General features: G+C 37.8%; 1 protein-coding gene across 1 annotated transcript; it reads left to right on the top strand.

Moving 5' to 3' along the window:
- The first annotated feature begins 13,936 nt into the window (after positions 1–13,936).
- On the top strand, positions 13,937–14,650 carry LOC107800330 (uncharacterized). Its single transcript, XM_016623518.1, has one exon. The coding sequence runs from the start codon at positions 13,937–13,939 to the stop codon at positions 14,648–14,650; it is 714 nt and encodes a 237-aa protein (XP_016479004.1).
- Positions 14,651–15,454: the final 804 nt, after the last annotated feature.

The following is a 15,454-nucleotide window of genomic DNA, read 5'->3' as shown; positions in this document are numbered from 1 at the left end:
CGCCCTCGTTCCCTTCGCCTGAAAACCCGTCGGCCTGAGGTTCGATGGCCCTCAAACTCACACCCCTAAACCACTTTGACCCCCTCAGTCCAAATCTATACCCCTTGGAACTCGAATCATCCCAGCCTGTTTCGAATCTTCGATCGAAGAATCAAGCAAAACGCGAACCTACCCAATCAGCCTCAAACTAACACCCAGTAATCCCCTTTGACCTCCTCATCCCGAATTCGAGTAAAACTCGTCGAATGGCGGATCTAGTGTTCGAACGGTTCGAGACTGTTTCGAGGGATGCCAGGGTCGAATGAGTTCTAGTTAGTATTATAAGCCTATTTTTTAACGAAATAGACAGATAATACTAACTGGAAGTCAATTTCGAAAGGCATGCTGGTGGGATCCGAAAACCAGTAAGTTCTTCATAGTTTCTCCCTTTTCTTTTTATTTGATTATCTTTGTTAAGCTGTAATCAGGTTTTTCTTTAGGTTTTAGTTTAATTTAATTATAGGTTCTTAATCCAGTAAATATCCCGCCTCTTTTTCTGATTCTTGTTAGTTTAAATACTCCAATGTTCGTTTGAGTAATTCAACCGATTAATTGTTAGTCTTATTGTTGTTATAGTCCGTGTCTTTAAGTGTATGATTTTAGATTTTAGGTTGCTTTTCTTTGTTGTGATTCAGTGGCTTGAATGCTTCATTTTTCTTTTAGTTATAATCAAAAATCATCATTGAGCATTAGAAGTCAGGTTGTCTTATAGTTGAATTATTTCTAGTTTGTGCTAAAAATCCGGATTTTCATCTTTTTCCAGTGTGTGTTTACTGTTTGATTGTTTTCACTCATATTTATCTCCACTGTGATGTTTTCCTCATTTTGTAACTAATTAAAACTCCCAAGGCCTTAGTTGAATGATTAGGATAGCAATTTCAGAGATTCGAGGGGGTAATTTGGGAATTGAAAACATGAAGAAATGGGTAGTTTGAGTGTTCTGTCCACTAAGTACTAATGTACCATTAAAATAATGCATTTGTTTAATAATTAGTGGGAAACACAACATAATAATATGGGACCATAATGATAAAAGGCAAAGGGATACATGTGGGAGGATATACAAGCTGTAAAGGAGAAAATCTGAAAGGGGGGAGGGAGTTTTTGATCTTTAAATAGAACACATAGAGAAGAAAGAAGGGGGGGCGGAGAGAGCAGTATACACTCGATATACACTCTGGATACACTGGATATACAGAGGCAGAATTCATTTTGGAGAGTTTTGGGAGTTGAAAAAGAATAGTTATTGTTTCATTGCCTCGCTTAGGATCTGAAATAGCTAGAACCTTTCTTCTTTTTACTTATGCTCTATACTTGGAGTCGTTTATAGGTTTGGATCTGTTTGTGTGAATCAAAATTCAATACTAGTTGGTTTGGTCAAGGTTGTGTTTGGGTGTTCTTTTTTTTTGGTTTCTACCGGGTTCATACTACTCCTGGTTTGGTCGAGTTAAGCTCTGGGCTGTTGTTGATTTCTGCCCGTTACTGCTGCTTGTTGATTGTTGAATACCAGTTGACTACTTGTTGCTGACCTCTCCTTTTCTATTTGATTCGATTTCCAGGTACATATCTCAGACTGTTTCAATGTATTGTCTCCTGTCGGAATAGCGAAAATGAAACTGAAGTTTTCTGCCGTAGATCTGTTGTCCTCATAATTTCATTATGTTTTTATATAACTTATGTAGTTTGGTTTGCTGTATGTTGTAATTAATTAAGGTGTATAACTGGACTGATTAAGTTGAATTATGTAGGCTGCTGGACTGTTGATTTATGGTTATTCTAGCTTTAGACTTAGTATGGTTAGTATTTATTTAGTTGAGCATTTGGCTGTTTAAAATTTAAGAACCAAAAGCAGTTTAAAATTACAACCAAGTTGAAAGCAGGAGGCATTGACCACATCAAGTTCATTTCTAAGCCAAACGTGCTTCAGTAGTTGGAATTTTGACATAACGGTTAATATTAGTTCAGGGCTTAAACCATTTCTCATGAGTAAGTTTCTTTTATTTTGATTGGCATGTGAACTCCAATAATCCAATTCATATAATAAAGCTAAAGTTGAACTGGATCGAAATGGTAGCTGGTTTGTTAATATTTACAACGGCAGGCGGCGGATCTTAAGTTAGGTAGCGGGTTCAAACTAGAAGGTGTTTCCTTTTGTTTGGACCCAGATTTGAATTTGAAGCCCGAAATTTTAATGCTAATTGATTAGGATTTTTCTTTATTCTTAGAGACCAATAAATAGGAAATCATAGTTGCTTTAGGATATCCTTGAAATAAAAACGAGATGAGCCTCGCCGAATAAAAAAAATACAAAATTGTGGGGCCCTCAATAAATATTTGTTTTAAAATACTTAGACTTAGGGACGGGCCGTTTAGCCAATTTCACGGCCTTCCCCAAAAGATTACAACGCGCAAATCACTTCCGGCGCGTTTTAAGTTATTTACTTTCTTAAACTCGGGTGCACATTTATGTGACCCAAATCCAAATCTCAACGAAGTCGAAATGTGTCGTTAATCACGGGTACATTGATTGTGACGTGGTTTGAGATGCATTTCCATGACGTTGCAAATTCCTTTAAAAATAATGAATGAGACGAGCCTCGACAAACAAGAATACACAAACTGCGGGGCCCTCAACGGACAGTTATTTCAAATGCTTAGATTTCGAGACAGGCCGCATAGCGAACTTTACGGCTTTTCTCAAAATAACAACGCATTAGTATCTTTAGGCGCGTATTTAATAATGTTATCTTCCTAAACTCGGGTGCACATTTATGTGACCCAAATCGAAATCTCAACGAAGTTGGAACGTATCGAAAATTGCGGGTACATTTATGTGGCGCAATTTGAGATGCATTCTCACGACGTTGCAATTCTTTGAATAAATAATAACAAAAGTGGTAAACAGTTAAATTTGCACGTAGGTTCATAATTGTATAAAATCAGATAATCAAGCCGAATATGACAGTTGAGCGATCGTGCTAGAACCACGGAACTCGAGAATGCCTAACACCTTCTCCCGGGTTAACAGAATTCCTTATCCGGATTTCTAGTGCGCAGACTGTTAAGCAGAGTCATTCTTTTCCTCGATTCGGGATCAACTGGTAACTTGGGACACCACAAATCTCCCAAGTGGCGACTCTGAATCTTTAAATAAAATCCCGTTTTGATTGTCCTTTAATTGGAAAAACTCCCTTCCGCGCCCCTTTGCGTACTTTACTACAATATATATGTGAGAATGGGAGTACGAACACAACAGTTCTGAATTGTAAAAAATACATTGTGATTTGTACTTTATATTTGGGTACATCTTATTAGTGGATTAACATGTGCACTATATCTCTACTTTACCAAACCACGTATACTTTTATTTGATACTACAACTCTCTACAAAATTATCCATCTCTTCAGATTTCACTCTTCTAATATCCTCTCTTTCTCTGCTTGCTTTGGTACCGCAAGAGTTCGAGGTGTCATATTTGTTTGGGTGAGTTATTTAATTCTTTTGGGCTCCTCTGGATCTATCTATATGTTTCAGTTTTCTCCTCTTTCTCTTTACAGAATTCATGAATTTTTTTTCTTCTTAATTTTACATTCTGTTTTAATTATGTTTGTGTTTACCCATAAAATTGTACAGTTGAATTTATACGTAGTGTCTAGACAAGTGAATTAATTCGATCCTGAAATAATTAAAGAAATTTGCAATACATAATCTTGAACAACAACAATAACAACAACCCAGTGTAATCCCACTAGTGGGGTCTGGGGAGGGTAGTGTGTACGCAGACCTTACCCTTACCCCGAAGGAGTAGAGAGGCTGTTTCCGAAAGACCCTCGGCTCAATAAGACAAAAGGACAAAAGAACAAAAGAAAACAATATTAGTAACACCACAGAACAATATGAAAGAAATATATATATATATATATATATATATATATATATATATATATATATATATATATATATATATATATATATATATATATATGAAAAATAAGAACAACATGAAATCAAGAGGCATGATACCAAGCAAAAGCAAAATAGTATCCTTACCAAACTAGTCCCCCAAAGTTTTGACATAAGACAATACTCAGCTACCTCCTAGCCTACAACCTTAATACTCGACCTCCACATATTCGTATCAAGTGCCATAACCTTAATACATAACCTTGAAATGAAGATAAAATCACGAAAACAGTAATTCCGGAGGCAGAGCTTCGGGGCACAACATTGATGAAACTAAAGAACAAAAAAGTAAAATTGTATAAAGCTTTTAATCAATTAACGCGTAAGTTTGCCAGAAAAGTTGTTCCCTTTATAATGATAACAGAGCTCACTATTTATAGCTATATCTAGGAAATAAAGTCCTAGGATCGCGTCCTTCTTTAATGACAATTATGAGGGCCATTGATGAAGATGTAACGGTGAGCATAAATGACAAATTCTTTGTAACGGGCAGTGCACTAAATGTTATAGAATATTCTTCATTAAATGCTACTGATCGGAGGGCATTTGTTGCATCTTTACAGGTATCATTTTTTTCGGTGACAACGGGATAGTTGCCTTTGGTTCTAATTGTCCCCCTCATTAATTTCCACGTGTCACCCTCTTAAGCGGCCACTTAGCACAGCGTATTTTACCGTATACACATAGTCCCCCTGCTTTCCGATAGCATATGTTTTGGTCACCCAGAAGTTGGTAGAAACACTCTTTTTGGCAGAAACTACTATGATTCCTTCTGAAAAGTTTCTAACAATTGATTAGACGCACGTCTTTGCGTATTTAATGCCCCAAACACGGATCATCCCATGATTCAACATAGCGTTTGCTGGTTATCGAGGTAATCATGGTCACAAATTTAGCTGCCTAAACCTTTACTTATCCGCATCAATTTTCTTCGCCGTACTCCATAACTTTCCAAACTTCCTAAAACCTTCTTTATTGTTCTTCAACCTTTCTTTAACTTCCTTCAAACGAAAAAGTTTTTCCTTCATCTGTAACATATAATGGCTTCTTCTTCAAAGAACACCATCTCTTCAAAGAGCAAGAGAAAAGACGAGGACGTTGCTCCTCCAACAAAGGGCACCATCATCCCTAGAAGTCTTGTTATAATAAAAGACTTCAAAGAGAAATTCCCTTCGACTAACCCTCGCACGTGGGCTGTTGGCAGATAACCTTCTTCCATCCGTCCTTCTAGTATTTCTGTTGAGAAGGAATATTTCCACTGCCAATATTTATACATTATTGCTCCTGACCTAACAGAGCAAGTAACCCTACCCAAGGAGGGTTTTACATATTTTTACACGTATCCCTTTACTTTAGGAGCTTTTTTTGAGTGGAGAGCTCGACTCTGTTATTGCTGCCTCCGCTACCAGGTGTGTTTGGCACAAATAAGTTCTTCTGTGTGAAGGACGATTGCTTGTCTTCGGTGTTTGTGCCAAGAGATGGGAGAAGAGCTATCTTTAGCTCATGTGATAAATTTCTATTCCCTCAAAGTCTTTCATGGGGGAATGATAAACTTTAGCAAACATGGCCACCATGCTCTATTTTCTAGCATGGATGATGACAATGACCGTGTGTGGATGGAATGGTTTGTTGCAGTTGCCACCAATGATATCATTCCGGCAACGGCTTCATCCTTTCCGGGATCATGGAACCGCACTCGTAAGCTCCTTGTTTAATATTTCTTTCATTAAAAAAAATTTATATCTGTATTGATCCTCCGTCCTTTGCCTGTTTCAAAAGCTCGATGGGTTCCACCAAGGGTTGAAGGCTTGGACCAGTGGGTCCAAAATCTTGGACGTCACTACGTTCGAAACCCGCACGTGGAAAGAACTAGCCCTCAATACGAGTGGAAGGCAAAAAATCATGATAACTTAGACTCAACTCGTTTCTGATTTTTACATGAGGAAATTGATTGATCCCTTCTCCCTTTTTCTGAAATCAGGTCTACCCACGGGTTCGATTGTTGTCTCCGAAGAGGACAGTTTAGATGATCCTGATGATACGGCGAGGCTGCTTCAGGAGGCGCCTACTTGAACGGGTGTCTCCGGGCCTGCTTCGGGTACAAGTGTTTCTTCACGGAGCCCCTAGCCGGAGAACAAGCAACCAAAAAGAAAGCGTGCCTCCGCGATCGGAGGAAAGTATAAGAGGGCAAAGAATGCCACCCCTGAGTCATCTACGGAAGTCGTGGTGACGACCCCTCTGCCTGGGCCGGTCATAGACACCATGATGATCGACAATGATGGAGAAGCTAGTGATGAGGGAGATTCTCTACATAGAAGACGACGATCCTTATTATCTCAAGAAGATGCTCAACCTATTGAGTTAGTTACACTAACCGAGGATGATGTCTCAACGCTTTGGGGGTTATTTGGAATAGTGAAAAATTCCAACTCTCGTTGCCCGATCCCATTCGCTGCGCCTGGTACCATGAGGTTGAGTATCGGGCCCTTACCGTCTTCAGTTGATGAGCAACCAACAATCAGCACTGCGTTCGCCGAAGCTACTTCTCATCCTTCAATGCCATCAACTTCATCACCTTCTTCATCAACTCTTCCGCCAATAACTGCTACATCATCTTTACCGGCTACGTCTTCCTGAGAAGAAGATGTTCCTCTTCCCTAGTCCCAAGTTCATGGGAATTTGGGGCAAAATTATGGTGCCCCCTCAGAAGATCTGTAAAGGAGGAGGAACGTTACTCTCTCGGTCTCCACCGAATGCAATTTGCTATCCCGGCCAGTTGAACTTGCTAACTATCTGAAGCCTTTGGCTTCAAAGAAAGATTAGGAAAAGATACAGGCTCTCTCAGGAGAGTTCTTGTTGAACAATGCAGCAGTACATTCTTTACTTCCTTTGCCATTTCTTCTGTTTTTGCCTGAAAATACCTTGAATTTGCCCCTCTTATTTTGTAGGCTAACTTTCTTACTTCTGAGGGTCTTCAGAGGTTGATTCGGGAAAATGAGGAACTTGCCTCCGAGCGGGATCAACTTTTGGTTGAGCGGGACCAAGCCGCTACTCGCCTCTCGGAACTGGAAACCAAGCTGTTGAGGCCGTTGTGTTAGAGGCTCCTTTGCAGCAAAGTGAGCAAGAAGTGGAAACCCTTAGCCAAGATATCACCCTGTTGAGGGTTCAATTTGAAGAAGCTAAGACCAAATAGGTTGAAGTTTATAATGACGTTCTTACTACATCCGATCGTGAGGCTGCCTCTACTGAAAGATTGATCAATTTAGAGGCACCCTTGAATTCCAAGACTGAAGAGCTTGCTGTTGCGGGGATGAAATATGCCTAGTTGGAGAAGAAGTATAAGAAGACTATCGAGCATACTAGGCTCTTTAGCTCAACTATCCGTGAGCTTGATCTTAGCCTCCGGTGTATTAGATCCGCCCGAGAAAACCTTTCTGCCGAGGTAACCCAACTCAAAGAAGAACTTAAGCACCGAGCGGTTTTCCTCATTGTTGAGAAAACTTATGTTATGTACAACATGAGGAGAAAAACCTTGGAAGAGGCCAAAGCTGGTATCATTGACTTTGATGTTGAAATTGCTAAGGCCCGTGAGCTTGAGTTAGCTGCTAAAAGTTGTCTTCCGGCAGATCCCTATACTTCCGATTCTTCTGGTTCCGATTTTGAGATTCCGATAACTGGAGACAAACAAAAGGCGAAGATGTTGAAGGACCAACTGATGAATGCCAAAATATTGAGCCATCAACGATTTTACCAGCTTCCCCTAGGCCGCAGACACTTCTCTTCCTCCAGGTTCCGGAGATGCAGCGATTTAGCTTTTCTTTTTCTTCTACTTTTGTATCCGTGTACTTTGGAATGTTATTATAAATAAAGACATCTTTTTTCTCAAGTATTGTTTGAGTCTTTCTTTCGTTTGAATGTTTATGCAAGTTTTGCACTTCCTTTTTTTCTTTTGCCTAAGTGATTTGAGAAAGTTTTACTGTTTGCGTCTTATTACGTAAAGCTTTGGGTGTATTTTCCCTCAAAAGCATTTGGATTTTGGGCACAAATTCGTCCAAAATCAACCTTTTAGCATGAAGGTTTTCATAAGTATTTGTGCAACTTTGATTTTTGTGTCTTTTTATGCAAGGCTTCGGGTGTATTTTTCCTCGAAGGAATTTGGATTCCGGGTATAAATTCTTCCGAAATCAACCCTTTAACGTGAGGGTTTTTATAAGAGAGTGCCCTCTTGTGTTTACGGTGCTCTTGAAGAGGACGTCTCCTGTTTATTACGGCACTAGCATTTGAAGTACTTGTTTAACTTTCAAATGATAAAGTCAAATCATGGTTCAGATAAGAAACAAGATAGAAATAAAAAGATTTCACTTTATTTCTTCCATTTTTAAAAAGTACATAAGTATTCGTTATGATAAAAAAAGAGATTGCCATTTCTTGTGGCTAACTTGTAAAACTAGTTTCTACGGGGCTGGTTGTGTAGTCCCTGGTTCTGATGATACAACTATGTTTCCGGTTTTTGTTTCCTGGTCGACGTGACAGTTATTGTTTCCATATCCTCATATCATTCCCCTCAGTATTCTAATGCGAAGAATGCCAATTGGAATACTGGATGTTTTCACCTTCGAGGACCCCACTAATGAATTGCTCGACAATCTTCATCTCGATAACAAACTTCGCTTCCCATTAGGAATTTATGTTATCCAGCAAAAGACAATATAACAATCCTTTATTGGTTTGCACTTGCGAACGGTCGGGTAACCTTTGTTCGATAGCAAACTTAACTTTCTAGTAGGAATTTTGCTATCAAGCGAAAGATTAACTAACCGTCAGTGTGATTATTTGCTTGAGTGCCTTGTTATTAGAAGGTCTTATTGTTGCTGTTGAAGCTTTATTCGTAGTATGCTTTCCATTGCTGCCTCATTAAAAACCTTGCCAAAAAAACCCAATTAGGACAAAAACTGGACGAAGGAAAAAAGAGTCCAGCACATACTTTCAGTATAGGTGATGTTCACCAGCAATAATATCTTTTGAGGTGTGCCACTAGGTAACTTTTCTCCATCTTGATTCTCCAATTCGTACGAACCTTTCCCGGTGATAACTGAAACCCAGTAGGGGCCTTCCCATGTTGGACCTAGCTTCCATGTATTTAGATCACGAGTGTTTTGAGTTACTTTCCTTAGCACCAAGTCTCCTACTTTGAAATAACGGAGGTTGGCTCTTCGATTATAATATCGTTCCATTTTCTGCTTTTGGGCTGCCATTCTTATATGCGCCAAGTCCCTACGCTCATCGAGTAACTCCAAGTTGACTAACATTGCTTCGTTGTTTGACTCTTCATTTGCTTGAAAATATCTCAAGGTGAGCTCCCCTACTTCCACCGAGATTAAGGCTTCTGCTCCATACATAAGGGAAGAATGATTTTCTCATGTGCTTGATTTGGTCGTTGTTTGGTATGCCCATAAAACTCTGGGTAGTTCCTCGGGCCATTTACCTGTAGCTGCTTCCAACCTTTTCTTGAGGTTTTGTATAATCACTTTGTTCGTTGACTCCGCTTGACCATTTGCGCTCGGATGGTAGTGTGAAGATGTGTTCCTATTTATTTTCATATCTTCAAGAAACTTTGTGATCTTTGCGCCAATAAATTGAGGCTCATTATCACATGCTATTCTTTTGGTATTCCGAACCTGCAGATTATGTTTTCTCACAAGAAATCCACCACAATCTTACCTTACCGGGAGTCGACGACAGTGGTCCGGCGATGTCCATTCCCCATTTCATGAACGACCACGGAGACAGAACTGAATGTAGTGGTTATGCCGGTTGATGTACCAGCGGTGCGTAGCATTGCCACTTATTGCTTTTTTATACGAAAGCTTTAGTGTCTTGTCCCATCCGACGCCAATAATATCCTGCTCTTACTAGCTTTAACGCTAAGAAATCTGCATGGATGGTTTTCGTATATCCCTTTGTGAACTTCTCCCATAGCGTAATTAGCTTCGGATGCTCCCAAACATCGGGCCAGCGGGCCTTAGAAAGATTTTTTGTACAATTAACCTCCTTTAAAGCTATACCATGCCACTTTGACCTGCAGGGCCGGGGATGCCTTGGAATCTTCGGGTAATTTCCCGTGTTCAAGATAAACGATGATCTCATTCCTCCAGTCCCAGACCAAATTAGTCGTATTTACCTCGTATTAGCTATCTTCATCCAGGACCAAGTGCATCATTTGTACTACTGTCCCGGACTTTGGTCCCTTCATTTTTATTGATGAACCGAGGTTAGCTAGTGCATCTGCTTGTGCATTTTCTTCCCTCGAGATATGAGTAATCGACCACTCTCGAATTCGAGCCAGTATAGCCTGGACCTTTATCACGTAATGTTGCATGCACTCCTCTTTGGTATCATGGGGAGTTGCTTCCCGAACACGTCGCGGGTACCGTCTGTCGTGGACCAACATGGCATCATTCCCCTCATTGTGGGTGTCACTGATTGAATCCTAAAAATAAGGTTGGTTTCCTCGAACCTCAGGATTGTGCTTGTTGTTAACACCATTATCTACCATTTCCTATGATTTTTTGCTAGGAAAAATAATCAAAACACGTTAGTAAAAGAGGCACGGATTAAGTTAATTACACGGTTGTCTAGGCCCTACGGTGGGCACAAAACTATTTACCCGTAAAACGGTACAGTTGAATTTATACGTGATTTCTGGACAAGTGAATTAATTTGATTCTGAAATAATGAAATAATTAAAGAAATGTGCAATACTTAACCTTAAAATGAAGATGAAATCACGAAAAACAATAATTCCGGGGGCAGAACTTTTGGGCACAACAATGATGAAACTAAAGAAAAAGAAAGTAAAATTGTATAAAACTTTTAACCAATTATAGCGTAAGTTTGAAGTGTTCTTGCTTTCACTTCAGAATTTTCTAAATTTGAAGTTTTATCTAATATTTTTGATGTTGGTTTCTCTATTCTTTTGAATAATTTCGTGCTAGATTTTCTACAAGCATGTCTGATTTTGATATGCAGGTTTGGAAAGAAATACCCAGATGCATAATCTTTGTTTCTAATTTTGGTGCTCTTATTTTGGTTGAGCAAAATGATATTTTTAGTGTGAAAATATTGTTCTTCAAACATTCGGATTGAGGATGAAATAGGTGCTCAGGAACAAACCAAATTTCCCAGTGTATTTAGGATGTTAAGAACTATCAGTACAGGATAGCGTGTGTAAATACTTTCTTTTGCCAATAACAAAGAAACATTATTACTGGATCCATTAGCATGCAATAGCTTTTGGACTATCACCGAGAAAAGTTCTATTTGTTCATCTTAAATAACTCCATTCATTATTTCAAAGCTCGACCCTGGCCGTGTGAATGTAGTGTAACGCACATGTCTTTATTCCTCTACCGAGGTGCGTAATTTATGCATAGTACACAAACAAATATGCCAATATAACAAAAACAGTATCATTAAGATAGTATAGCCAATAGTTTGTCATATTGGATCTTTCCTACGAATTTTATACCTAAATGTTTGTTACTTGAAAGACTTTTTGTCCCTTTAGTTCAAAATTATTTTCAGAACTGGTACTTAAATTAAATGTGAGTATTCACAGTTCGTAAAGCAAATCAATAGTTTTCACGATTAAGTTTGTTCGGACAAATATCTGCTATTATCTGCCAAATGTTGACACGAATGGAGCTAACAATGGTTTTAAGCTCCTTTTGTTGCCTTGATGTTGAAACGCATAACGATTTTTATTTGTCAGGTAAACAGAAAATGCTACTTTCTATTAGAATTTTGAGGAAGTTCTGTGCATGAACTTAAAACTTAAACCAAAATGATTGTCTTCATCTGCCCTAGGAAGGGCTATGACAATTATTTTATCTCGAGCATTTTGGTTGTATGATAGTAAACGTAGATGTTGTCCATAATGACATGTTTATGATGCTTCCATTTATAAGTGCAACCAAGCTTTGACAAATACTGAAATTGTACGGGAAGTAGACTGTTACAGCGATATGCTTGTAAAGGTGCTTAACGGCATGCATCTCACATTTGAATATTCACTGATGGACCGGTTTATTCCCTTTGTCATTGATGAAGGTGTCAATTTATTCCATATAAAGCTCATATGTATCTGTTTTGATTGGTTTTGTTGCATTTGCCTCTCTTTTATGTTAAATGTTTTCTGCTTAATAAGTGGATGCAGGAAAGCAGATAAAATAAAATTGTGTATTACTATGCAACTATGACTGTTTAAGTGAAAGATGTCTACCGTTTGCTGAACTTTAGTAATAGTATAACCACATATCACGTCCATCAGCTGGAAGCAGAAGCAGATCTGCCTAACAAATGGTGGTGCCGGTAATGTCAATTTTTGTACTTAATTATTATTTTTTCTCCTCTCTTTTATTTTTTTTGCACGGTGGCAGCAGTATTATTTCTTTTAAGCAAGTTTTTTAATCCCAAATATTCAATATTCCCCCCAAATCACAATCCCAATTCCAATCCCAATTCACGCCAAAACCCCAAAAGTCAATTGTGTCTCCCTCTTCCTCCCTCCCTCTCTCTTAATCTCTTCTCTCAATTCACATCGCTATAATTTTGCAATTCCAAAATGGTATTTTAGAATCTCTATTACCAACGATTCTTCAATCCTTATTTGCTCTCTTTCTCAAGGATGTCCCAAGATTTTGTACTCCTTAAGCAGTCAAGCAGGAATACTTTTTATTTCTTATTTGATTGTTAATCTCAGTTATTTTGTTTGCTTTCATCTTTATAATTTTTTTTCTGTTTTCCTCATTTGTTTGGTTCATTGTTTATCTAATTTTTGGAATCCTACTAACCAGTGTAATGCTTATTTTTGTGTCATTTGGCAGATTACATTGTGAAACTCGCTTTTAAAGTCCGGAACTTAGGCAGAGTCGCAAAGACATTCAGTTGATCAAGATAGACTATTACATATTTTGCGGACGAATTGGTATGTTTTTATTTTATTTTATTGTAAATTGGAAGGGGTGTGATTCCCCTACTATATTACTAATTTGCAAGTATTCGTGATTCGTGATTCGTGATTCTCTTATATTTGAATGCGAAAGGGGTATGAAGGTGGGATTCCCTTATTCAATAATAAATTCTAAAAGGGTGTGATTCCCCTTTTCGTGAATTGTGTTATGATTAAGGTTGATTTGAATTTATAAAATGGATATGGTCTAAGATTGAATAAAGGTGAGTATTTGATTTTGTAGGAATAATTTTTCCGAACATCAAAATGGATAGATACTTGATCAATTTAAACAATGGCCAACCAAGTTCTAGTTCGTGTCAACCATCTGCTAATTCACAAATAGTTCCAGAAGTTCAAAGAGAAGCAATTTCTTCCCCTCCTTCAAATGTTAATAGTGTTCTTAGGTTGGGATCTCTTGAAACCGATCCTAAAGAAAGAATACCCATTTCTCAGTATAATCCTAACATTCGAGATGAAGTGAGAAGATATTTTATTCAAAGAGGGCCTTGTCAACCGATTGGTCATGACTTCCCTGAAACTATGTTTGGGAACAAAATGTGTCAATTCAATCCCGATTGGTTTAAAAGTTCATTTTCTCAATATTGGAGTATAGCATAAACACAGATGCTACATTTTGTTTGTGTTGTTATTTATTTAAGAATGAACTTGAAAGTCGTAGACATGTCGAGGATGCTTTTACAAAAAATGATTTTAGGGGTTGAAACAAGGGTTCAAAAATATATAGAGCACATGTCGGTGAAGTAAATAGCATTCATCATAAATGTTTCAATAGAGTGCAAGATTTTGCGAATCAACGCCAATCAATTCAATCATCTTTTGACAGACAAAGCGAGAAAGTAAAAAGTGATCATCGAATGCGCTTACTGCCTCAATTGATGTAGTGAGGTTTCTCTTAAGAAATGGATTGCCATTGCGTGGTCATGATGGAATACAAAGGTGTTTTTCTTGAACTTTTGGAATTTCACAGAGATAAGCATCCGGATGTGGAAAAAGCGATATTACGTCATGCTCCAAAAAATGATATGATGATTTTTCCAACCACTCAAAAGGAGATTATGGATGCTTGTGCTAAAGAAACCATTAAAACTATTATCAATGATTTAGATGGTGATTATTTTGGAATATTGGTTGATGAATCAAAGGACATCTCACATAAGGAGCAAATGGTCCTAGTTCTACGATATGTTAACAAAAATGGGGAGGTGATAGAGAGATTTTTGGGCGTTGTCCATGTGAAAGATACATATGCACAATTACTGAAGGATGCAATTTATTTTTTACTTCTGGCTAACTCATTAAGTTCATCCAAGATACGTGGACAGAGTTATGATGGCGCAAGTAATATGCAGGGAAAAATAAATGGCCTAAAAACTTCAATTTTGCAAGATGCTCCATCTGCATATTATATTCACTACTTTTCTCATCAATTACAACTGACACTTGTAGCTCTTTCTAAAAGACATTCGGATGTAAATAATTTCTTTGATGTTGTCACTAATTTGTTGAATACTATTGGAGCATCTTTTAAACGCAGGGAATTACTTCGACAATGCCAAGTAGAGAAGTTGGAAGAATTACTTAAAATGGAGAAGTTTATATCGGGCAAAGATTGAATCAAGAACGTTGCCTCCAACGATCGAGTGATTACTCTTTAAGGGTCTCATTTTAAGACCTTGGAAAATTTGATGATTTTATTTGCTTCAATTGTAAATGTGCTGAAAGATATGCAACAAGATTGTCTACTTTATCTTGATAGATTTGCAACAAAAAATCTTTTGGATAATATTCAAGAATTTGAATTTGTGTTTATGTTGCACTTGATGTTCAAGATGTTGCTTCTTACAAATGAGTTGAATAAATCTCTACAAAAAAAAAAAGATCAAGATATCGTCAATGCTATGATGTTATTTGACCTTTGAAAGACAAGATTGCAAACAATGAGAGAAAGTGAATTGAAGTCTTTGATGGATGAGGTTTACTCATTTTGTAGTAAACATGATATTTTAATTCCCAAAATAGATAAAAACTATCCAAGGTCGAAGCGTAAGAGGTCAGATGTTTCATATTCACATCACTTTCGTGTGGAAGTATTTTATGCTATTATTGATTTCCAACTTCTAGAGCTCAATTATCGTTTTGATGTAGTGACTAGTGACTTACTCCTTGGTATGGCTAGTTTGAATTCGGTTGATTCATTTGTTAATTTTAACAAAGATAGAATAATGAGGTTGGCCGAGTATTATCCAAGTGAGTTTGGTAAAGGGAGCTTCGGGATCTCAATCTTAGTTACCAGCTTGATAGTTTCATTGTCTATGCTCGAAAGTGTGATAGCGAGTTTCTCAATTTAGAAGGAATTAAGGATCTTTCTATAGTGATGGCCAAAAAAATTAAATCAAACTTGGTATCTTGTTTATTTA

This window comes from Nicotiana tabacum, chromosome 20, assembly GCF_000715075.1.
Source record: "Nicotiana tabacum cultivar K326 chromosome 20, ASM71507v2, whole genome shotgun sequence".
Lineage (NCBI taxonomy): Eukaryota > Viridiplantae > Streptophyta > Magnoliopsida > Solanales > Solanaceae > Nicotiana > Nicotiana tabacum.
The sequence above is the reverse complement of the archived record's forward strand: the minus strand, read 5'-3'. Positions and strand labels throughout refer to the sequence as shown.

Bases quoted from the DNA above. Each gene is read 5' to 3' on its own strand.
- LOC107800330 (XM_016623518.1), top strand. From the start codon at position 13,937: ATGGATTGCCATTGCGTGGTCATGATGGAATACAAAGGTGTTTTTCTT.